This window comes from Gossypium arboreum, chromosome 12, assembly GCF_025698485.1.
Source record: "Gossypium arboreum isolate Shixiya-1 chromosome 12, ASM2569848v2, whole genome shotgun sequence".
Lineage (NCBI taxonomy): Eukaryota > Viridiplantae > Streptophyta > Magnoliopsida > Malvales > Malvaceae > Gossypium > Gossypium arboreum.
Genome location: NC_069081.1, coordinates 24,393,092 through 24,418,954, shown reverse-complemented (window position 1 = coordinate 24,418,954; position 25,863 = coordinate 24,393,092). Strand labels below are relative to the sequence as shown.

The 25,863-nt window shown below is 35.0% G+C and overlaps 1 protein-coding gene across 1 annotated transcript; it reads left to right on the top strand.

Annotated features, from left to right (window-relative positions):
- Window positions 1–666: 666 nt before the first annotated feature.
- LOC128285388 (uncharacterized) lies at window positions 667–24,564 on the top strand. The gene is made up of 7 exons (XM_053022891.1): window positions 667–824; window positions 1,575–1,932; window positions 2,419–2,611; window positions 18,805–19,000; window positions 22,075–22,129; window positions 23,891–24,115; window positions 24,202–24,564. Exons 1-7 carry the CDS (start codon window positions 667–669, stop codon window positions 24,562–24,564), a joined length of 1,548 nt encoding a protein of 515 aa, XP_052878851.1.
- Window positions 24,565–25,863: the final 1,299 nt, after the last annotated feature.

The window sequence follows — 25,863 nt, the reverse complement described above, 5'->3', positions numbered from 1 at the left end:
TTTCATCACTCCTCCTTTTTGCATTACTTTAATCCTAACCCCTTTTTTTATTCTTTCTAACATAACTCATTAACACAACATGTTTACAACATGTTTCCACCCATAGCATGGCCGGCCACTATGTTTTAATTTTGGGTAATTTGACATGCAAACCCATCATTTCACAACATGCATTATTAGGCCACTTTACATTTGCCTAACACATTTCCAAATTTTCTCACATAAGTCCTATTTAATAAAATTCACTTACTATTAACAAAATTCAAACATGAAATTTTCACACATGCATATGTACATATAATGAGCATCAACTATGACGGTTAATTATCTTTATGACTCGGTTTAGTGGTCCCGAAACCACTTTCCGACTAGGGTCAATTTATGGCTGTCACACCTAGTGTGTCTCCGTGGGGAGCACTAGTCTTATTTGTGAAAAAGAAGGATGGATCCATGCGTATGTGCATCGACTACAGACAACTGAATAAACTGACCATTAAGAACAAATACCCTCTGACAAGTATTGATAATTTGTTCGACCAATTGCAGGGAGCATTGGTTTTCTCTTAAATAGATCTCCGGTCGGGGTATCACCAATTGAGAGTTAAAGAGGTCGATGTGCACAAGACGGTGTTTAGGACTCATTATGGTCATTACGAGTTCCTGGTAATGCCTTTTGGACTGAAAAATGCACCGGCAACTTTTATGGATCTGATGAACAGAGTGTTTCAACCCTATCTGGATCGATTTTTTGTAGTATTTATCGACGACATACTGGTGTATTCGAGGACTGAAGATGAACATGATGAACATCTACGAGTCGTTCTGTAAATTTTGAGGGAGAAATAATTGTTCGCCAAGTTTAACAAGTGTGAATTCTAGTTATGTGAGGTAACGTTTCTTGGTCATGTGATATCTGCTAAGGGGATTAGAGTTGATCCTCAAAAAATTGAGGCTATGTTAGATTGGAAGCAGCCTAAGACTGTGTCAGAAATTCGTAGTTTTTTGGGACTAGCTAGGTAATATCATAGATTTGTAGATGGGTTCTCACTGATTGCCACGCCCTTAACTAAGCTGCTACGTAAGGACGTGCCTTTTAACTAGACTGATGTGCAGCAGGAGAGCTTTGAGAAGCTCAAGAAAGCTCTAACTGAGGCCCTTGCCTTGATTCAGCCAGAGTCTGGGAAAGAATTCACTATTTACAGTGATGCATCACACATTGTTTTGGGTTGTGTGTTGATGCAAGAGGGTAAGGTGGTAGCTTATGCGTCTTTCCAGCTTAAGACTCATGAGGTGAATTACCCAACACATGACTTGGAGTTGGCCGTAGTGGTATTCGCCTTGAAAATTTGAAGGCATTACTTGTACGGTGGGAAGTGTATCATTTCCACGGATCACAAGAACCTCAAGTATCTCCTCACTCAGAAGGAGTTAAACCTTAGACAGCTTAGATGGATCGAGCTGCTTAAGGACTATGACTGTTTGATTGAATACCACCTTGGTAAGGCCAATGTGGTGGCCGACACACTGAGATGTAGGGCAATGACTGATCTGAGAGCAATGTTTGCTCGTCTTAGCTTATTTGATGATGGTAGCCTGTTGGATAAGCTCCAAGTTGAACTAGTGTGGATTGAGCAGATTAAGAATAAGCAGTTGGAATATGAGTCATTAGGTCTTTGGTTCTATCAGATTGAAAAGGGTAATACTGTGGATTTTGGTTTGAACAGTGAAGGGGTACTCTATTTCCGAGGCAAAATTTGTGTACCTAAAGATACTGATTTGAGGCAGGCCATTCTGCAAGAGGCGTATAGTAGTCCCTATGTTATGCACCCAGGAGGAAATAAGATGTATAGAGATCTTCGTGGGATATATTGGTGGCTAGGTCTTAAGCGTGAGGTTACCGATTTTGCAAGGAAATGTCTGACTTGCCAACAGGTTAAAGTGGAACATCAGTTACCTTCTGGGTTGCTTCAGCCAGTTAAGATTCTGATGTGGAAATGGGAAAGGGTAACTATGGACTTTGTGAATGGGCTACCCCTAACACCTTTTAAGAAGGATTTAGTGTAGGTCATCATAGATCGGTTGACCAAAATTGCCCATTACATACCTGTTCGCAAAGATTATTCGTTACAAAAACTGGCTAAGTTGTACGTGTTCGAGATAGTGATACTGCATAGGGTACCAATTTCCATAATATCTGAAAGAGATCCTCGCTTCATGTCTCGATTCTAGAAGAAGTTACATGAAGCTTTGGGTACACGGTTGGACTTCAGTACTGTATTCCATCCTTAGACAGATGGTCAGTTAGAGAGGGTGATTCAGAGACTGGAAGACATGTTAAGGAATTGTGTTATTAACTTCCGAGGCATTTGGGAGGATTACTTGCCGTTAGCAGAATTTGCTTACAACAATAGCTACCAGTCTAGCATACAGATGGCTCCTTACGGAGCACTTTATGATCATAAGTGTCGCACTCCATCGTGTTGGACTGAGTTGGGTCAGTGGCGTGTTCTGGGTCCTGACCTAGTATCTGATACTGAGAGTAAGGTTAGATTAATTCGGGATCGACTGAAGGCAGCATCTGATAGACAGAAGTCATATGCGAATCTGAAGCGTAAGGAAATTTAGTATTCTGTAGGAGATTTTTTCTTTTTGAAGGTCTCGCCATAGAAGAAGGTGCTGAGATTTGGGCGTAAGGGAAAATTGAGCCCAAGATTTATATGGCCTTACCGTATTTTGAGGCGAGTAGGACCGGTCGCTTACCAGTTAGAGCTACCTCCAGAATTAGAGCGGATCCATGATGTGTTCCACGTCTCTATGCTAAGATGCTACTGCTCTAATCCTATGCATGTTGTACCGGTTGAGGAGATTGAAGTTAGACCAGATCTGACTTTCGAGAAAGAGCCAGTCTAGATTTAGGATCGTGAGGTAAAAGTCTTGAGGAAGAAATCAATTCCGTTAGTGAAAGTTCTTTGGTGGAACCACAGTTTTGAGGAGGCTACGAGGGAACCCGATGAGGCGATACGACAACAATACCCTCACCTATTCTGACCAAGTAAATTTCGAGGCCGAAATTTCTTTAAGGAGGGTAAAATTGTAACGCCCCAAATCCTGAAACTCTATTAAAAATTAGTTTTGTGTGTTTGTGACTTGGTTGTATGCTTGCCTTAGTGGTTTAGTGCTCTAGGAGTGTCTGGGAAGTCTTTGGGCCAAGCCTTGACTTGAGCAAAATTTTGCTCCTACTTGTATGAACCCTTGTCTCTAGCTAGTAGACTCTTAAATTAATGAGAGTGTTGCATGACATAAAGGGCTTGCTAGTTTGGTGGCAAGTGTAATATCCTAAATTAGGGCTTAATCGAAATAGTGGTTTCGTGACCACAAATCCGAGATAGAAATAATTATTTTACAATGATTTTGATGTTTATGATATGATTGCATGATTGTATGAAAATTTCGTGATGAAATTCTATGCCTAAAGTGCTTAAATTGAAAGTAGGGACTAAATCGAATAAGTTGCAAAACTTGCATTTCTAGAAGTTTTTAGTATGAAATTGTTTTGGAATATTAATGAGGAGGTCTTAAATAGCAATTTTACCAATTTTAAGTTCATGGACAAAATTAGGACATGGAAGGAATTTTTGGAAAGTTTAGTAGTAAGGGTATTTTGGTCATTTAGTTATTAAAATGAATTAAAACAAAATTAAAAGCCAATTTTTGTCCATCTTCTTCATTAGGCCGAAATTTCAAGGGTTCTCCATAGCTAGGGCTTGTTTCACGCTTCCAAGCTCCATAGTAAGTGATTCCAAGCCCCGTTTTTAATGATTTTTATGTTTTTGAGATCTCGGTAACTCGATAAAGCTTATGTTAGCATTAATTTAACCTAGGGTTTATATTTGGAAAAATACCCATAGGTGAAATTTGTGTATTTTGATGTTTTATGATAGAATATGAAGTTTTAAATTATGTTAGACAACTTGTACTACTCGATTTTAAGCAAAAACGAGTAAAAGGGCTTAATCGGTAAAATACCTAATAGTCACAAGTACATGTTAGAGTGAGAATTTGATGTTGCCATAGAAGAGAAAAGTGATCAGCATGTTGTAAAACATAAGAATAAGGAATAAAGTTTAATCCCGAGCCTAGGGGCAAAAATGTAAATATGCAAAAGTTTAGGGGTAAAATTGTAATTTTGCCAAAATTTGAGTTAAGGATTAATTTGATAATGTGAGTATTAAATAAGCTAAATGTGTTATTTTAGATCAAGAAAGACGTGGAATCGACCTCAATCGAGGAAAAGAAAAGATTGTGGACTAAATTGCAAAATCTTTGTATTTTGGTACCAAGGTAAGTTCATGTGTAAATAATGTAGCATAATTGTTATTTTTAAGTTATTGATATTAATTATGTGTTATGCTGAATTTTATTATGAAATGTATGCTTTGTGGTTAATTTCAAATAATATGTAAATTATGTGAACTACTTGTTAAATATAATTGTTACTGAGTATTGATTTTGGCATTCTACGGAAGACTAAAGGATAAGTGTTCGAGGAAAAGCCCGCTTGAACCTTAGGAATAGATTAGGATACAAGTGACATGTCACTAGGATGGTTGAGCATCCGAACTCGTTGAGTTGAGTCCGAGTTCACTTATGGATGCGAATGTCCGAACTCGTTGAGTTGAGTCCGAGTTCGTGAGATGTAACTAGGCATCCGAACTCGTTGAGTTGAGTCCGAGTTCACTTATGGATGCGAACGGCCGAGCTCGTTGAGTTGAGTCCGAGTTCGCTTATGGGCGGGTTACATGATTGCTTGATTGAATATGTGGCACTTATGTGCAAATTATCCATGTATCCGAATTATATTCCGATGTGTTCAACGGGTAAAGTTCTACTCAAATGGAGGAAAATTTCGAGATGTAAAGAGACGTATTGGTAAGTGATATGAAATGGATATTTTGGACAGGTATGTATTTAACCCTCGGGTTGAGTATTGATACAACCACGATAAGGTAATAAGATGATGAAGAATGATTAAAATGTGATATGTGTTTTAGTGATGTATGCTAATGTTGACGGTATAACTGCTTGTTATGTTACTTATTATTTTCATATGAACTTACTAAGCATTTATGCTTACTCCTCCTTCTTACTCATTGTAGTTTTGGACAAGCCACTCGTGAGTCGGGATAGGTCGAAGGCTCACCACACTATCCGAAGATTTTTGGTAAATGGCTTGTAAATTTAAGTATGGCATGTATAGCAATATACCCATTTTGTGTAAATGATCTTATGGTATGGTTGTGAAATGGTTGAGGAAATGCTTGATAATGATAAATTATGAAAATGGTTAGTTTAGATTATGTTTGATGTTAAGGAAAACTATTAAGATACTTAGTGCATAAAAACTCATAAAAGGATGAAATTTACCATAAATGAATACCGCAGCAATACTAACGCGAGTTTGAAAATTTACTAAAATCATAGAAATTGAATTTGGTGGTGAAATACATATCAAATTGAATCTTATTATGTCTAGTTTCACATGAAACAAATGAAACAAGTAAAGGAAGTATATGTTAGAAGATATTTTAATTTTAGTGAAACAGAGTCATAGCAGTTTCTGAATCCCCTGTTCCTACTTTAGAAATTCACCATAAATTGTAAAGATATAATTAGGTGGTGTATTTTATATCCTCAGAATCCTTATTGAGTCTAGTTTTACTATAAATAAACCTCATAGTCATATGAATTTTGTACAGAGAGAAATGTGGTTCGTAGTAAACAGAGGTCAGACCAGTCGAGTCTTGAAACAGGGGTAACTTTAACTAATAAACTGTACTAATTGGCCCAACCAAAAATTCTAGAAAAAAATTAGTAGATAGTTTTATGAGTCTGGATTCAGCAAAAATTTATGGATCTTAATTTCGAGTTTCGTAACTCGAGATATGATTTTTCTTGTGACTGTGACGCAAGTAGCTTAAAAGCTGTGAATGTAGAAACAAATAATTCAAAGTTCTAAAAATGTTAAACTAAGCTTAGTAACACCTCATACTCGACTCGTGACGGTCTCGTGTGGGGGCGTTACATTTAGTGGTATCGAGCAGGTTTAGTCGGTTCTCGGACTACGTGTTGTATGTACGGATTTTGCTATACATGCCATATGTATGAATTGTGATAGTGTGACGACTTCGACCTTTTAAATGAAATTTTTTATATAGTAAATGGATCCCGATCCAATTGTGGCAGATGAAGTCTGAGTAATGCGCCACTCCGGCTGATGGAGCAATACGATCGAAAACCCACCCCTCATCGTTGGTCGTGGAGGAGGGAAAGGGATCGGAAGCCTTTCTCCAAATGATGAGTGCATGGTACACTGAGTTCGTTCGTACGAACCCAAATGTACGACCTCCCCCACCTTCCCCAATTCCTCAACCTATGCCTCCAATGCCTCAAGGAGTGGATATGATAAAATTTCACAGAACCCCCGTTGATAGAATTCGTAAACAAGGGGTGAAGAATTTAGAGCAAATATTGATGATGATGCAGAGAAAGCAGAGTTCTGGCTTGAAAATTCTATCCGGGTATTTGATGAATTATCTTGTACACCTGAAGAATGTTTGAAATGTGCTACATCTTTGTTGAGAGATTCAGCCTATAATTGATGGAAGACTTTGATTTCGGTGGTACCGAAAGAGAGGGTAACCTGGGAATTCTTTCAAGAAGAGTTTCGGAAGAAATATATTAGTGAAAGATTTATTGATCAGAAATGTAAAGAGTTTCTTGAGTGAAGCAAGGTAATATGACATCTCGAATATGAAAGAGAGTTTGTTCGATTAAGTAAGTATGCTGTGGAATATGTTCCTCTGAAGCCAAGATGTGCCGACGATTTGAAGACGGGCTTAACGAAGACATTAAGGTATTTGTTGGGATCCTTGAACTAAAAGAAATGGTGGTACTTGTCGATCGAAGCTTGCAAGGTGAAGAATTATCAAGGAAAAGAAAAGGTAGAATCAAACACGAAATTGGAAGAAAAGACCAATGAGTAATGCACCTCACAAAGAAACCGTAAAGTCAAGAAATATGAATCCTCGCTCCCAAGTTTCAATTGGGCAATCATATGGAAATTTTAAGAAGCGAAATGTGGGTCCTAAATCTCGGACTACTGCTGCTAGTGTGGGAAATACGAGATTTGTTAAACCCGAGTGCCGCCGTGTGGTAGAAATCATTTTGGTCCGTGCAGAGCAAATGAATGTTTTCGATGTGGTTCTCCTGATCATTTTATTAGAGACGCCTGAGAGAGTCGAGAAAGAAAAATTTCGAATGTAAAAGCTAGTGGTGCGACTCGAGGGAAGGTATCCGAGAAAAGTTAGAAGTGAAACAAGCAAGAAGAATGTAGCTGTGGATGCACCTGTTAGACTCAAGGAAGGGCTCCGGCTAGAACTTATGCTATTAAAGCGCGTGAAGATGCTTCCTCACCGATGTGATTACTGTACATTTTCTCTCTATAATGTTAATGTTATTGCTTTGATTGATCCGGTTCTACTCATTCATATGTGTGCATGAAATTGGTGTCTAGTATGAATATACCGTTGAGAATACGAATTTATGATTAGAGTGTCGAATCCGTTAGGCAAATGTGTGACTGTGATAAAGTATGTAAGAAATGTCCTTTAATGATTCGGGATCATTACTTTCCTACCGACTTGATGTTGTTGCCGCTTGATGAATTTGATGTTATTTTGGGTATGGATTGGTTGACATTGCATGATGCTATAGTAAATTGCAAAGAAAAGGTTATAGAATTAAAGTGTGGAAATGGTGAAACTCTGCGGGTTGAATCGGATAAATCAGAGGCATTGCCTAGTGTGATTTCTTCAATGTCGGCTCAAAGATATCTCGAGAAAGGGTTATGAAGCTTATTTGGCGTATGTAATTAATACAAAAGAAGTTGAAAAGAAAGTTGAATCAAGGCTTGCCAGTGTGTGAATTTGTGGACGATTTCCGGAAGAATTGCCGGTTTGCCTCCGTCGGAAGTAGAATTTGGTATTGATTTGATACCGAACAGCTCCGATCTCGATTGCTCCATATAGAATGGCACCAACAGAGTTGAAAGAATTAAAGTCGCAGCTTGCAAGAGTTGATGATAAAGGCTTTGTGAGACCGAAGTTTTTCACCTTGGGGTGCTCCGTGTTATTTGTGAAAAGAAGGATGGTTCTATGAGATTATGTGTTGATTATCGGCGGTTAAACAAGGTGACAATCAAAAACAAGTATCCGCTGTTTAGAATTGATGATTTGTTTGATCACTAAAAGGAGCGACATGGTTTTCAAAGATTGACTTGAGATCCGGTATTACCAACTACGGGTAAAGGAGTCTGATGTACCTAAACCGCTTTTAGAACAAGGTATGGTCATTATGAATTTTAGTTATGCCATTCGGATTGACAAATGCTCCTCTGTGTTTATGGATTTAATGAATCGCATATTTCGCCATACTTGGACAAATTTGTTGTGGTGTTTATAGATGATATTTTAATTTATTCAAAAGATGAGATGTAATATGCCGAGCATTTGAGGATAGTTTTGCAAACTTTGAGAGATAAGCATTTGTATGCTAAGTTTAGTAAAAGTGAATTTTGGCTCCGGAAGTTGGATTTTTGTGTCATATTGTTTCGTGATGGTATACGGGTTGATCCTAGTAAAATTTCAGCCATTGTTGATTGGAAACCACCAAAAACGAATCGAAGTTAGAAGTTTCTTGGGGCTAGCTGGGTATTATCGGCGGTTTGTAAATGGATTTTCTATAATTGCTGCTCCTATAACTAGATTACTCCGAAAGGATGTTAAATTTGAATGGACGGAAGAATGTCAACAGAGTTTTGAAGAATTGAAAAGTTATTAACAGAGGAACCAAAGTGTTAGTACAAATTAATCGTAAAGAATTTGTGGTGTATAGTGATGCTTCTCTAAATGGTTTAGGTGTGTGCTCATGCAAGAAGGAAAAGTGGTGGATTATGCTTCGAGGCGCTTAAAACCTCATGAGAGGAATTATCCTACTCACGATTTGGAATTGGTCATGCGGTGGTGTTTGCTTTGAAAATTTGGCGACATTATTTGTATGGTGAAAATGTCGGTATATACCGACCACAAAAGTCTTAAGTACTTGATGTCACAAAAGACTTGAATTTGAGACAACGAAGATGGTTGGAGTTGTTGAAAGATTACGAGCTTGTTATTGATTATCATCCGAAAAGCGAATGTGGTTGCGATGCTTTGAGCGAAAGTTGTTGTTTGCTTTGAGAGTTATGAATACTCGGTTGAAAGTGTCAAATGATGGTTCGATTCTAGCGAGTTAAGAGCAAAACCAATGTTTTTACAAGAGATTTCAAACTCGTAAAAATGATCAAGATTTGCTAGCCAAAAGAAAATAGTGTGAAGTCGACACGGATCAAATTTCGAATTGGTTCGATGGGTGCTTAATGTTTAAAGATCGGATTTGTGTATCAAGAATGAGGAATTGATTCAAAAGATCCTACAGAAGCACATAGTGGTTATTTCTCGATTCATCCGGTAGTACGAAAATGTATAATGACTTGAAGAAAATGTATTGGTGGAATGGAATGAAAAGAGATATATCGAGTTTGTGTCCAAATGCTTAATTTGTCAACAGTGAAAGTGAACACCAAGTACCTTCAGATTACTCCACCTATTATGGTTCTGAATGGAAATGGGATCGGATTACTATGGATTTTGTTTCAGATTGCCATTGACTCGGAAAGAAAGATGCCATCCGGGTAATAGTTGATGATTAACTAAGTCGGCTCATTTTATCCCTAAGACGCATTTAATTATTCTCTTAACAAGTTGGCTGAATCAGATATTAAAGAAATTGTTAGATTACACGGAATACCATTATCGATTATTTCAGATAGAGATCCAAGGTTTACCTCGCGGTTTTGGCAAAAGTTGCAAGACGCGTTAGGTAATGGTTAAATTTCAAGATCGCTTTCATCCACAAACCGATGGACAATCGAGAGAGTAATTGATTCTTGAAGACATGCTCGATGTTGTGTATTGGAATTTCAAGGAAGTTGGGAAAGATATTTGCCGTTGGTAGAATTTGCTTACAACAATAGCTATCGACGAGCTTGAAAATGGCACCTTATGAAGCATTGTATGGTCGCAAGTGTCGAACACCTTTGTATTGGACCTGAACTCAAGGAAAATCGATTTATGGAGTTGATTTAATAAAAGAAATCAAGAAAAGTGAAGATAATTCGAGATTGTTTGAAAGTCGCTCAGATAGATGTAAATCTTATGCGCACCTAAAGCGAAAGGACATTGAGTTTCAAGTTGGTGATAAGGTATTTTGAAAGTGTCTCCATGGAAGAAAGTCCTTAGATTTGGACGAAAGGGCAAGTTAAGTCCGCGTTTTATTGGACCGTATGAAATAATTGAAAAAGTTGGACCCAGAGCATATCGGCTAGCTTTACCACCAATTAGAAAAGATTCAGGATGTGTTTCACGATCTATGTTACGTCGGTATCATTCAGATCCTTCACATATAATTTCACCGATGAAATTGAACTGCGACTGATATGACTTATGAAGAAGAACCGATTAAGATTTTAGCTCGAGAAGTCAAACAACTAAGAAATAAAAGTGTTACACTTGTGAAAGTGTTGTGGCAAAAGCATGGGGTAGAAGAGACTACATGGGAAACTGAAGAAACTATGAGAAACCAATACCCACACCTGTTTACCGGTAAGATTTTCGAGGACGAAAATCTTTAAAAGGGGTGGAGAGTTGTAATATCCTAAATTAGGGCTTAATCGAAATAGTGGTTTCGTGACCACAAATCCGAGATAGAAATAATTATTTTACAATGATTTTGATGTTTATGATATGATTGCATGATTGTATGAAAATTTCGTGATGAAATTCTATGCCTAAAGTGCTTAAATTGAAAGTAGGGACTAAATCGAATAAGTTGCAAAACTTGCATTTCTAGAAGTTTTTAGTATGAAATTGTTTTGGAATATTAATGAGGAGGTCTTAAATAGCAATTTTACCAATTTTAAGTTCATGGACAAAATTAGGACATGGAAGGAATTTTTGGAAAGTTTAGTAGTAAGGGTATTTTGGTCATTTAGTTATTAAAATGAATTAAAAACAAAATTAAAAGCCAATTTTTGTCCATCTTCTTCATTAGGCCGAAATTTCAAGGGTTCTCCATAGCTAGGGCTTGTTTCACGCTTCCAAGCTCCATAGTAAGTGATTCCAAGCCCCGTTTTTAATGATTTTTATGTTTTTGAGATCTCGGTAACTCGATAAAGCTTATGTTAGCATTAATTTAACCTAGGGTTTATATTTGGAAAAATACCCATAGGTGAAATTTGTGTATTTTGATGTTTTATGATAGAATATGAAGTTTTAAATTATGTTAGACAACTTGTACTACTCGATTTTAAGCAAAAACGAGTAAAAGGGCTTAATCGGTAAAAATACCTAATAGTCACAAGTACATGTTAGAGTGAGAATTTGATGTTGCCATAGAAGAGAAAAGTGATCAGCATGTTGTAAAACATAAGAATAAGGAATAAAGTTTAATCCAGAGCCTAGGGGCAAAAATGTAAATATGCAAAAGTTTAGGGGTAAAATTGTAATTTTGCCAAAATTTGAGTTAAGGATTAATTTGATAATGTGAGTATTAAATAAGCTAAATGTGTTATTTTAGATCAAGAAAGACGTGGAATCGACCTCAATCGAGGAAAAGAAAAGATTGTGGACTAAATTGCAAAATCTTTGTATTTTGGTACCAAGGTAAGTTCATGTGTAAATAATGTAGCATAATTGTTATTTTTAAGTTATTGATATTAATTATGTGTTATGCTGAATTTTATTATGAAATGTATGCTTTGTGGTTAATTTCAAATAATATGTAAATTATGTGAACTACTTGTTAAATATAATTGTTACTGAGTATTGATTTCTGCATTCTACTAAGACCGCAAGGATAAGTGTTCGAGGAAAAGCCCGCTTGAACCTTAGGAATAGATTAGGATACAAGTGACATGTCACTAGGATGGTTGAGCATCCGAACTCGTTGAGTTGAGTCCGAGTTCACTTATGGATGCGAATGTCCGAACTCGTTGAGTTGAGTCCGAGTTCGTGAGATGTAACTAGGCATCCGAACTCGTTGAGTTGAGTCCGAGTTCACTTATGGATGCGAACGGCCGAGCTCGTTGAGTTGAGTCCGAGTTCGCTATGGGCGGGTTACATGATTGCTTGATTGAATATGTGGCACTTATGTGCAAATTATCCATGTATCCGAATTATATTCGATGTGTTCAACGGGTAAAGTTCTACTCAAATGGAGGAAAATTTCGAGATGTAAAGAGACGTATTGGTAAGTGATATGAAATGGATATTTTGGACAGGTATGTATTTAACCCTCGGGTTGAGTATTGATACAACCACGATAAGGTAATAAGATGATGAAGAATGATTAAAATGTGATATGTGTTTTAGTGATGTATGCTAATGTTGATCGGTATAACTGCTTGTTATGTTACTTATTATTTTCATATGAACTTACTAAGCATTTATGCTTACTCCTCCTTCTTACTCATTGTAGTTTTGGACAAGCCAGCTCAGAGTCGGGATAGGTCGAAGGCTCACCACACTATCCGTAAGATTTTTGGTAAATGGCTTGTAAATTTAAGTATGGCATGTATAGCAATATACCCATTTTGTGTAAATGATCTTATGGTATGGTTGTGAAATGGTTGAGGAAATGCTTGATAATGATAAATTATGAAAATGGTTAGTTTAGATTATGTTTGATGTTAAGGAAAACTATTAAGATACTTAGTGCATAAAACTCATAAAAAGGATGAAATTTACCATAAATAGAATACCGCAGCAATACTAACGCGAGTTTGAAAATTTACTAAAATCATAGAAATTGAATTTGGTGGTGAAATACATATCAAATTGAATCTTATTATGTCTAGTTTCACATGAAACAAATGAAACAAGTAAAGGAAGTATATGTTAGAAGATATTTTAATTTTAGTGAAACAGAGTCATAGCAGTTTCTGAATCCCTGTTCCTACTTTAGAAATTCACCATAAATTGTAAAGATATAATTAGGTGGTGTATTTTATATCCTCAGAATCCTTATTGAGTCTAGTTTTACTATAAACAAACCTCATAGTCATATGAATTTTTACAGAGAGAAATGTGGTTCGTAGTAAACAGAGGTCAGACCAGTCGAGTCTTGAAACAGGGTAACTTTAACTAATAAACTGTACTAATTGGCCCAACCAAAATTCTAGAAAAAATTAGTAGATAGTTTTATGAGTCTGGATTCAGCGAAAATTTATGGATCTTAATTTCGAGTTTCGTAACTCGAGATATGATTTTTCTTGTGACTGTGACGCAAGTAGCTTAAAAGCTGTGAATGTAGAAACAAATAATTCAAAGTTCTAAAAATGTTAAACTAAGCTTAGTAACACCTCATACTCGACTCCGGCGACGGTCTCGGGTGTGGGGGCGTTACAGCAAGGGCGTGTGGAGTGTTCTTTGGGTTTGAGGTTCGAGGCTTAGCAATGCATAAGAGTATTCTATTTTGCTTTATGTGCCGTGGGGGTATCCTAATTTGACTAAAATTGATGGGGTTTGAATGAGTTGTTGAGGACTGTATGTTGGAGAGGGTTGTGGGCGGATAGGGGGAGAAAAGTTGGGAGATTTTGTAGGGATTTGGATAGTGTTCGGTTGAAGAAAATGGATGAGCCGATTGAGGGAGAGCTAGGGGTGTCGTTTGGGGAAAAATACTATTTGGTAAAATCAGTCACATTTTAGGGAATGCCGAATTGAACTTTTAGGAACCTTTTCTTTGGAGAACCGATTAGTGCTAGGAAATTTTAGACGTCTTTCTTTTCTTTTGGCATTTGGGGGTCTTTTGTTGTTTGTTGCTTTCTCCTTTTCTTTCCCTTTTTGGCTGAACATCTTCTAAGTTTCTCTTCTTCACTCTTTTTCTCTCAATCGCTTCTCTTACACCCTCTTTCTATTTGGAACCCAAGCCGATTACTTCATCTCACACTCGCTTTTTTCCGCTCCGATTTGAATTGTCCTCTGACAAGTCGATCAGTGCACTCGGGCTTTTATTTTCTCTCTACTCTTTCAACTGTCATCAAGCCTCCCCTCTATCACACTGTTAGAATTGGGTATCTCTTACTTTCTTACTACGATTCTCACCTTTTCCCTCTTCTTGTGAAGTCTCTTTTGGTTTCTAGATTTTCTCGTGGAGTGAAGGAGTTGCAAGTGATTACTATAGTGTTCGAAACCCCCTCTCATCATTCAACCGAAGGTAACTTTATTATAGCTATAGTGTGCAATTGGGGCATGTTGGCTTGCATTCCTTGGTGTTGGTCGAATGCCCTTTTTTCCTGACTTATAAGGTTGTGATTTTTTCTATATATGGTAGTACATAATGTTTCAAGTCATGTGTAAGCAATTGTGTTAATGCATATCGCTGATAATACAGATTTTCAGTAAGGAGCAAGGGATCAATTTTAGTCAGTGACCTAGGAGGACTAAGCCACAGTTGGCCAATCAAGGCAAGTATAAATATTAGTTAGATTAAGAGTAAAAAGGAGGGCATTTAACCCTGATGATGATAAGTGACTAATCGAATTTTTTACTGTGATAGGTGTGGAATACTCATGGGCCGGTAGCATATTTTCGCAATCAGGTGTCTAACCACACTTCAATATTCATAAATCAGCAAAAGTAGGAAACTGTGCTCATTAACGCTATACAAGCGTGCCCACGCTTTTGTTCATCTCTGAACACTCAAACAAGGACATATGATCGTAAGAGGCCACCATGAGCGATTTCATGGGCTTTGGCCAGTTTAGGCCATGTTGGGTCAAAAATCGGCCGTGTGGGCCTCACAGGCTCGTGGACCCTACATGAGTAAACTACACGGACGTGTGGATATTAGTGGACCAGGTTGTGTAGTTCACACGGTCAAGGTTATTTTTGGGCTTACTAGGCCACACGGGCGTGTGGGCCTTCATGGACCGTAATATGGGTTGTAGGCCCATTATAACTGATTGACTGTTAGGATTGCACGAGTCACCCAAGATGAAAATAGACCTGCTGTTGGGCCAGTAAGTATACCTGGGCCCTTATTTTGGTAAGATGACCGTTTTACCCCTATGTAATGTATGACTGTTTGAGTATGTCATTTTTACTATATGTACATTTATATTATGTTGCATTGCATGGGGTGAGATATATGATTTTGGAGAAGTGTATTGAAAGGCTATAAGCTTATTACTGGCAGCGCTGCTGCAAATACTGCTTTAGTGCCACAACCGATACAACTTGGTGTGTGGGGTTGGGTGGGTCAATTTTATCCCTTACCTGGTGTGTATGGCTGGTACGGAGATGGTGTGTAGCGGATGGATTGGGTAGGATTCTTTGTTTGCATGCCATACTAAAATGGGCTAAGGCCCAGACTGACTTTGTTACTGAAATGATCTCAGGCACAGACTGCTACTACTACTAAAAGAAGGGCTAAGGCCCCTAACTGAAACTGAAATGGCTTAGGCCCAAATTGTGTTTACTCTGACTGTATGCTTTTATGGGATTTCACACTCTGAGTTTTTGTAAGCTCACCAATCTGTTAACTGTGTAGGAAATCCCCAAGCTTAGATAGATCGTGGCGACGGAGGGCTCAGAGGTGGCCACTCAACGAAGTTTTTTTTAATATTATAATTAAGATTTTATTTTGGGTTTTCATTTTGTAATAAGGCCTCTTTAATTTTATTTTTTTTAATTTGAGGATTTAGTTACTTGAATTTTAATCTGGTAGTAGTAGTAGGTCTCAGATTTTCAAGAAAGTATAAACAAAATTTTTTCTGAAAACACCACGTTTACACAACACATTTTGAAAGCTTCCGCAACAAACACTGTTTTAGAATATAATAACAAACTAGTATAATTAATATTTTGCTAAGACAACTTGAGTTTTCACAATGAACCGGACATCCTAGACTTTTGTTTAGAACCTAAAGAAGTTTTATGTAGAACGAATTTTCACGCAATTTGTGTGTTGGAAAAACACTCCAATGTGACATCACAGATTCAGCCATAACGTCTAGGCCGGGTTTGGGGTGTTACGAAATTATTCAATAATCGAACTTGAGCATGCATATATGATATTATAAAACAATCCAAATTAAAAATGTCCAATGTCCAAGTCCAATTACAACCAAAATTAAACTAAGTCCTGGAAGTTCCACAATGCCCAATTAACATCTCTAAATTGTGTAACTAAATCACTACCAAGCCTTAATCTCTTGAAACTCTCTTGCTCGGCTCCTCAGCTCCTCAATCCCATCAGTTATCTACATGAATGTGACGGTGTGAGCTTTAAAAAGCTCAGTGAATATAAATAAAACGACGAGTAAATTAGCACCCAAATCATGCTTAAATTGAAACCAATCAAATACAAATTTTCAATCACAATATCATTCCATAATAGTTGAATGTCATATGCTCAACCATATATCAAAAATTATAATTAATCATGGCATATAATCATCAATTTAGCATATAACATTTCATACATTTATATTGGCATATACAATCATGGCTTAGTCGGGTGATCATACATCAGAAAAATAGATCTCCTTACTCCCAATCAGAATCAGAATCAGTCCCGAATTGAGTAGGTCGAGCCGACACGCTCCCTTATATCACCTCAAATCAGTGCCGTTGAGTGGAGACACAAGCTTAACACTTCCTTATCTACTCCAAATCAGTCCACCTAGAGCCTCACTGCTCACAAATAACATATCAATATGGTGAGTACTCACAAATCCTATGGCATGCCAACTATATCAATTGGATCCACCATGCTATAACGCCAATATAACCATTCAATCATAACATAATTTCACTCAATAATGTGTTCAATTTAAAGTGCCAAAATGCATATATGAATCATATAACATAGCCATTTTAACATCAAATTAAATCTAGCATAGCAATTACCTATTATCAATGTTCATTTATCAATTGAAATATTAACCTACCATAAACCAAAAACTCTAGCATGCTTGCTTAGTTCAACATTATAATCAATTAAATCAAACATATAAAATCACTAGATGCTCACTTACCAACACTTAATAAAAATTCATCATTTAAACATATATCAATAATCTTACAAAATTAACCAATCAAAACTCAATTAAATATTTGCAATCAGTAATTAATCATCCAATTAAGCATAAGTGATGGCCAATTTACCAAATCGCCCTTTAATAACACTCACCACACAACTAACTCAACCATAACCAAGCAAATCCAAGCTTCAATTTCGATTAGCTCAATCCACTTCTAGATTTGGAGCTTCAACAAAGATAAAATAGATATTACCACCTTTCAAAATATATAATAAACATAAATTTTCATCAACTAGGCTACACGGATTTGTATCATCAAGTCAAAAACTTGATTCCTCACAAAATCGATCACTTCAACACTCCTAATCATTTCCAAACATCAATACTGGACCAATTAAACATATACTAAGCATCAATTTTACATAAATCAATTTCACAAAAATTCGAAAAATCGATTCATGAAGATGATGAAATTCGAATTTCTTTAAATTACATTACAAAACATGTTTAATCTTGATAAATAAAATCAAAAACCTTCTAATAGATCCATTTTGAGTTGGAACATCCATTGAATTGTGGATTTCCTCTCAAAATTCAAGATCCACAATTAAAGCACCTTAAGCTTTTGAAGAAGATGACGTTGATAAAAAATCATGTAATTATCACTCAAATCATGTAAATATGCTTCTAATCATCATGAAATAAATTTATAAATAATAATTACCTTTGATTCATTCTAAATCCTTTAATTGAAAATCTTGATTTAAGAATCTTGAGAAATTTCAGAAAATTTTTGGCTACTTTTGTGAATAATTTCAGGCGAAAAGAGAGTATTTTGATAAGAAAATTTGTTGAATCTATTCTCCAATGATAGATCTTTAAAGCCATGCAAATAAAATGAATTTTATTGCTCTCTAATCTGACGTATATGGTGTGAAAAGTAGGCTAGATGCATTGTGTTTAAAACTAAAACAACCCACCAGAAATTTAAAAATTGGGAAATTTGCCCAATGGCCACTCCCACATTTCCCATACTTTACCAATTGATCATTTCCCTCCAAAATTCTGAATTTAAAGGTTTATTTGCCAAATAAATACTCTAAAATTTTCCTTATTTTACAATTAAATCCAATTTAATTAATATTTTAATTTAACTCAAGTTAACCCCAAATAAGAATTATTTTAAAATTCTTTTTCGCCCAAATTAATTATTTTTACTAATAATTATTTTTTAATCAATTTTAGATGAAATTTAATTTTTTAAAAAATTATTTTTTGAATTATTTTTAATCAATTTTAGATGAAATTGACCTCCAAAATTAAATTAAAAATTACTATTAACCCGATAAATTCCTAAATTCACGCTTGAAACCCAAAAATATATCTAAAACTACTAGACCCAGTTTAGGGATATTACATGCTTGATATAGTTAAAGGTCCTCATTCTTTTTTAACTCTAATGGTTAAGCAAATGCAAGAGAAATTTAATAAATATTAGGCTGAGTATTCATTGATATTGTCATGTGCTGCAATTCTAGATCCTCGTTACAAGTTAAATTATGTGTAGTCTTGCTTTACTACAATCTATGGTATTCGTGCTTCAGATTTTGTTGATATCATTCTTAGCAATCTTAGACTCATGTTTGATGAGTATGTTAAGAAATCCAAATCCACGTCTTCCTCTTTGGCTAAGAGTTCTAATGTTTCGGATAATAATATTGTTTATTCTAGTTTGCATCAACACAATGTTAATAGTGTTGATTTTGAGGGAGATTTTGATGAGAGTGATGATGATAAATGGTATTTAAATGAATCTAGCACTAAGAGTGAAAGTCACAGTTGGACATTTATTTGGAAGAACTAGAGCTTAAGTTGAATTGTCAAATAGATGTTTTGGATTATTGGAGAAAAGTTCAGTTTGATATAATGAGCTTTCATTATTGGCTCGTGATCTTTTGGCAATTCCAACATCGACTGTAGTTTTCGAGTCGGCTTTTAGCATGGGTAAGAAAGTTATCACACCTTTAAGGAGTTCACTTAAGTAAAAAATGGTTCAAGCTGTTGTTTGCTTTGATGATTGGATGTGAGCTAAGGGATTTTCAATGGGTAATTATTATTCTCGTTTTATTGTTGTAATTTTATAACATTTTTATCAATTTGATTGTCTAATTATTTATTCTTATTTCATGTTAGAAATTGGTTGCAAAAATGATGATGACGATGAGAATGATGTTTCTTCAATTGCTTTCTAGGTTATCTTTCTAATTGTTAACAATTTAATTTAACTTACAATTTATAGTTTGTTATAAAATTAAATATGTCGATTGGTTAATGTATAGATATTTTGGTTGGTTGATTATATTTTGGAAGTTTTTGGTGTTGTTTGTGGTGTTGTTTTTTGTGTTGTTTTGGTGTTGTTTTTTGTGCTATTTTGATGTTGTTTTGGTGCTACTTTTTGTGGTGTTTTATTGTTGTTTCGCAGCTATTTATTATGTTGTTCCGTTGTCGTTTTTAATATTATTTTGATATTTTAGAACTTTTGTTTTATTATTAATTTTGTTATTATTTTAGTTGTAACTTGTTACTATTTTAATATAATCACTTTTTATTGTATTTTCAATTTGTATATTGTTTTAAGAATTGTTTTAGTATTGTTTTTATTTTTTATTGTTTTAATATTTATTTTTATGTTTTTAAATGTATTTGATTTATTATATTTTAAAATTTGTTTATTTAATAAAATAATCTAAAATTTTAATATGGGTTGGGTTGGGCTTAGGCTTAGCAATTATATTTCAAGCCGGACTTGGACAAATTTCGAGCTAGGCCAGGCCCAGGCTTAGAAAACGAACCCGAAATTTTGTTCAGGCTTGGCCCGAACTCAGCCCGTCCCATGGTCACTTCTTTGTGTAAACATTTACATCATGAACATGTTTTCATTTGACTCATCTTGGGACAATCTCTCTGAAAGTCATGCATGATTAGCTGTCCTTAAAAGGAAATCTCATCTAGTGAACCCACATGACAAAGTTTACCTTGGGGTGCAGCTAGGGTAGGAACCAGCTCGAAACTTTATCATGCTATCACTTAGGGACCACCAATGGAGGCCATAGGTCTTATTCAAGGAGCTTTTCTCACTCAATATTTTAAAAACATGCAAGGTATTTTTTATCTCAAATTTCATGAATGATCATACAATAGTCCTAGTGGCATTCTTACCTAATCTAAATGACATGCTTCCAATATGTGCATGGCATGCTATGGCAATTTTGTAATATCCATTCATAAGAACCAATCAATCTTAAAACAAATAATTTTGATTCTCCACGGTTTTTCTTTTAAGGGAAAAATCGAAGAAGTAAATAAGAATCATGCACCACGTAAGGTCCCAAGAAAGAGAGGTGAGTCAAATTTGACCATTTAAAAACCAAAATTTTTCTAGCTAGAGCTAATCCTAGACATGCAACTTCTCATTACCACACTTCTCACAGTTATTAAATAACCTAAAGAAGTGAATAAAACAATACAACACATGTATTTTCTCGTTACCACACTTCTTATTTTTAATCGATCAACTGTGGATCATCTCATATATATATATATATATATATATCACAATTATAATATTACATAATATTATAAACAATTATAAAGCAGATATACAATGAGATAGGTAATTAAAATAAAATTGTCAGCTAACATTTCCATGGTTCTATTTCTAGAAAATAAATGGAAAAATAAAATTACACAAATTTTCACCACAAGGCATTCCTTGAGTCTTTAACTTTTATTGTATCTTTTACTCGTCACGAACCCCTTTTGGAAAAATTACATTTAAGTCCTATGTCTGTTTCTGGCTCTTAAGAATTTTATGGATTTTAAAAAATATAGCACTATGTGGAGATGGTAGTCCACGGTCTATTTCCTAGGAACCACAATCTCGGCAAAAAATAATTATATAACAAATATATAATATCGCATCCATTCTCATATATAACTCAAAACATATATAAGATCTAAAGAATGCCACTTTCTATGTAATCAAATCATTCAAAAAGAAGAGAAATTTATTTTCATTATCTGTTTATACTTATAAATAGAACACAACCTGTCTCAAATATCAATTGTTGGAAAAACGGGTTTAGAAAATTCAACAAAAAATAAATTTAGGGAAAAACTAGAGTATTAATTTTTTTTTCCAAAACAAGATCTTGATTGTGATATCTAAAGTAATAAACATTTAATCAAAAGTGTATATTTTTTATTCATCTAGGATGAGCGCTTCAACCATGTAGTATTCTCCCCTATCCTTAAGCTTACGTCTATCGAGTGTAGGCTCGCTTCGAATCAAAAACTTTTTCACAAAAATTACCAGTAGCGTAATTTTATAATTTTTCTAAAATTTTGGGTTAAGTTGTAAATCAGAAAAATATCTCTAGAAATGTTCTGGAATAATATCGTTAGGGAATTTTCTCTTTACAACTTTTCCTTAAATTCAAGTGTGTGAAAATAATAACCTAAGGCTCTATTTATATAGGGAGAGTTTAGAGAATTCAACTATGATTAAATTTAATCACTTTAATATTAAATTAATATAATATTTATCAAGATAAATATTAGATTAAATTTAATATTAAGATAATCATTTTAATATTATATTAATAAAATACTATTAAAAAAAGTATTTAATTTAATTTAATTTTAAACTATTAAAAATAATATTATTTTTGGAATAATTAATTTGAAATCAAACTCTCTGGTATAGTCTCAGTAGGAGTGTAACTCTTCCACTACTCAACCACCGACGACCAACCGTCGCTGGCCACTGAGACATCGCCATCGTAGCCATTGACACTACCGTGCTCGGTATGCAGGTGCGGCACCCTTACGACACCACAAGCTGGTTCAACTGCTGTCGGTTTGATCCAGGTTAGTGATGACCAGACCTGTCCAGTATAGCCACCGGTTGGACTATTGACCCGATTTCACATACTGGGTCCGGTTTGATCAATTTTTGGGTATTGCTATCGGTTTTAGGCTCTCGAGCCCAATTTACGATCTCAGGTCCAATTTTCAAGTTCAATTGCCCATTGGGCCAATTGTCTGACTATAAAATTAACTTCCAAAGATATCATATTAATTTTAAAAAATTAATTTTTCTAAAAATCATTTAGATTTTCCAAATTAATTTTTCAAGAAAATTTTTAATCAAATTTTCTAGTTGAACAACTCTCACGACAACCTAATTTAATTCCACATCGAATAAATTGACTCAATTAAATTATTCCCAAAGTCGTACAATTTTCTTCTAATTCAAATGCAATCTGATCAAGCTTTTGTTGAGCTAGTGGAGGGACCAATTAGACATATACAATTAGGCTCTAGTGATTGGAATTATGTCCAGAAGAATCGTTCCGATAATTTACAATTACTTAATCATAGAGTTAGTTCACAAGAAGTACCATGATTGAAAACTCCTTATTGTATACTCTTTACAAAAGTAATTCATCCAACTGCTTTGTCCAATGACCTCATCATGTGTGTGTTACCCTCATATGATATCATTGATTCCTTTGATTTAAATTCATTCACTCAATACAATCCTATTTTATCTCATTGTCACCATTGTGTATTCTTAATGATTAATATGATCACTGTCAACAAATGACTTTGATAAATTACTCGTTCGAGATCAAGCAACCCGTGACCACATTTCATATTTATCAATCCATACAATGCCAATGAGAAGATATCATTAAATCTTTAATTGAGCTATAAATTCCACTGTTGCTAGTAAAGTAATGCCATACACAAGTCATGTACCCAACATACCGACGATGGGCCCGATCATCTTTAAAGTATACGCCTCCACTTATATCAAAGCATATGAGTTGCATACGCATGGTCAGTGACTAACTCCGGATTTAGGTAAATCACATCATGAACGTTACAAGTGAATTAATTCAAAAACTGATTCAAAATTAATTCATCTCGGGTCCAGTCCAATGTATCATTCTACCAATTAATACATTTATGTCTCTACTCATGGATTCAACTGCTCCGATAGCTAAGACAAGCCATCTCCCTAATTGGAATTGTAGAAGACATAATAATCCTTCTTAGTATTTAAATCAAATGCTCACTTTGCTTCTTTTACAGGATTACAAACTCATTTAAATTATCTACTAAAGTATGGTGTCTCACAATGTAAACATTCTTTACAATACCACTTATCTTCAGTTTCAACTTTAAAAAATCAATAAGCTAATATTTGTTTGTCACAATTTTTCTATGCATGCAAAATATCAAAGACATAATAGTGAAATATGAAATTAGCTTTATTTATTCATTGTTCAAATATAAAATAGTTACATGTTTATTACAATATGGGCACATTTCCCAACACAAATCACTATGGGATTTATCTTAGATTTGCCACTGACCCCGACAAAAAAGGATTCAATTTGTGTGATTGTTGATTGATTCTCAAAGAGTGCACACTTCTTAGCTGAGCGTACTAACTAATCAAGGTTAGCCAAGTTTCACTTTCGCTTTCAATCATTTAAGGTAGAGATCCATGATTTACATCGAGATTTTGGAGGACTCTTTAGGGAGCTTTGGGTTTGAAGAATTAACTTTAGTACAACTTATTATCCTCAAACAGGTGGTCAATTGGAACAAGTGATTCAGGTGCTTAAGGATATATTGCGCAGTTGTGTCCTCGAGTTTAGTAGCAGTTGGGAGCGATATTTGCCTCTAGTGGAGTTCGCTTACAACAACAGTTATCAGTCGAGTATTAAAGTGGCACCATTTAAGGCATTATATGGTAGGAGATGTAGGACTCCCTTATGTTGGTTTGAGTTGGATGAGAGACACATTGTAGGTCCGGAGTTGATTCAGGAGACTGAAGAGAATGTGAAGCTGATTTGTCATAGGCTAAAATCCTTTATGATAAGAGGAAGTCTTATGCAGATATAAAACATCGTGATATCGAGTTTCAGGTTAGGGATGGAGTGTTCCTTAAGGTTTCACCTTGGAAGAAAGTTCTAAGATTCAAACGGAAAGGAAAGTTGGGTCTGATATTTATTGGACCTTATAAGGTTATTGAGACGATCGAACCGGTAGCATATCGACTCAGGTTGTTGACTAAACTTGAGCATATTCATGACGTGTTTTACATGTCTAAGTTGAAAAAGTATCGATCTGACCCATCGTATATTTTTCCAATCAAGGAGATTGAGGTTCGATCTGATCTTACCTATGAAAAAGAACTGATCAAGATCCTAGCTCGTGAGATAAAGTTGCTGTGTAATAAGAGCATACCTTTAGTGAAGGTTTTGTGGCGTAATAACAAAATTGAATAGGCTACTTGGGAAACTAAGGAAGAAATAAGAGATCAGTATCCTTACCTATTCGATTCAGATAATTTTGAGGACGAAATTCCTTTTAGAGGGAGAAAGTTGTCACACCTCGAAAATCAGGTTAGTAGAATTGGGTAATTTAATCATGGGCTCGATGAGAAATTGAGATTAGTTTCGTAAAAATTAGAAATTAAAAAAATAAAATAGGTAATTAAATAATTAATAGTAGCAATAATAAAAATAATTGAGTTAATAAACATAAATTAGTGAGGATTAAATTTGAACAGTTTTTAAATTAGAGGTCTAATGTGTAAAATGAGAGAGTTAATTGGATATGGGAGCTATTAGAACAAGGGAGGAAATAAGAGGGGGCTTAGGGGTAAATAACCCAAATTTTAAAGTTTGGTTGGCTATATAAGACCACCCACCGTCCCTTCCCTCCATACTTTCAACCATTTCAAAAATTAGTTAGATCAGAAAATCATGAATTCTCTCTCAAAATTCCCTTCATCCTTTTGATTTTCTTAGCATCCAAACATCTTTTACCACCTCAATTTCAAAAGAAATCCACTCTTTCTTCATCAATTTTTCTATTAACACTTAGCTCATTTTCTTATCAAATTGTTACAGTTTCATGGAGACCTTTGAATTAAAGGTAGACATTCTAATATCTTATGGTTTAAGCATTTAAAGTGGGATTTCAAATCACATTTTTTATAGATCTAAGCAAGAAAATATAATATCTATGATTTTAAAGCTAGATTTTGCTTAAAAATGGTGAATCTCGTACTAGAGAGCTAGATGATGATTTCAAAATGATTTTCAACTTATTTTGACATTATTAAGAGCTTTATAAATTGGATTTGACAAATTCTTAAATAAATTGTATTAATCGAATAATTTTCTTCTTTGAGATGGAAATGAACGTAATTTTTTTGAAAAAGGTTTATTTATGAAATCGAGTAAAATTAATGGCCTTGATTTGTAATTAAGCACTAGATCTGATTTTAAGAAATGAAAATTCAGGATTTATTACTTGAGTTAAAATGAATTAATTTTAAGATTACAGTAAGGCAAGGTGAGCTCGTTAGTTTTGTGAGGGTAGGGAGTTTTTGTTTGTTGTTGGGTGGTTATCTTCTTTCTGAACATTAGTAATTTGTATATTCTCATGTTATATGTGAAGCCACTCAACGCGAAGGTGCATCCACGATGTCAAAACCTCTTTTGAAAATGGGGAGGGTATTTTGAAAACGGGAGTCGCCACCAACCTTTTAAAGTGTGATTGGGTCACTTTATAAAGCA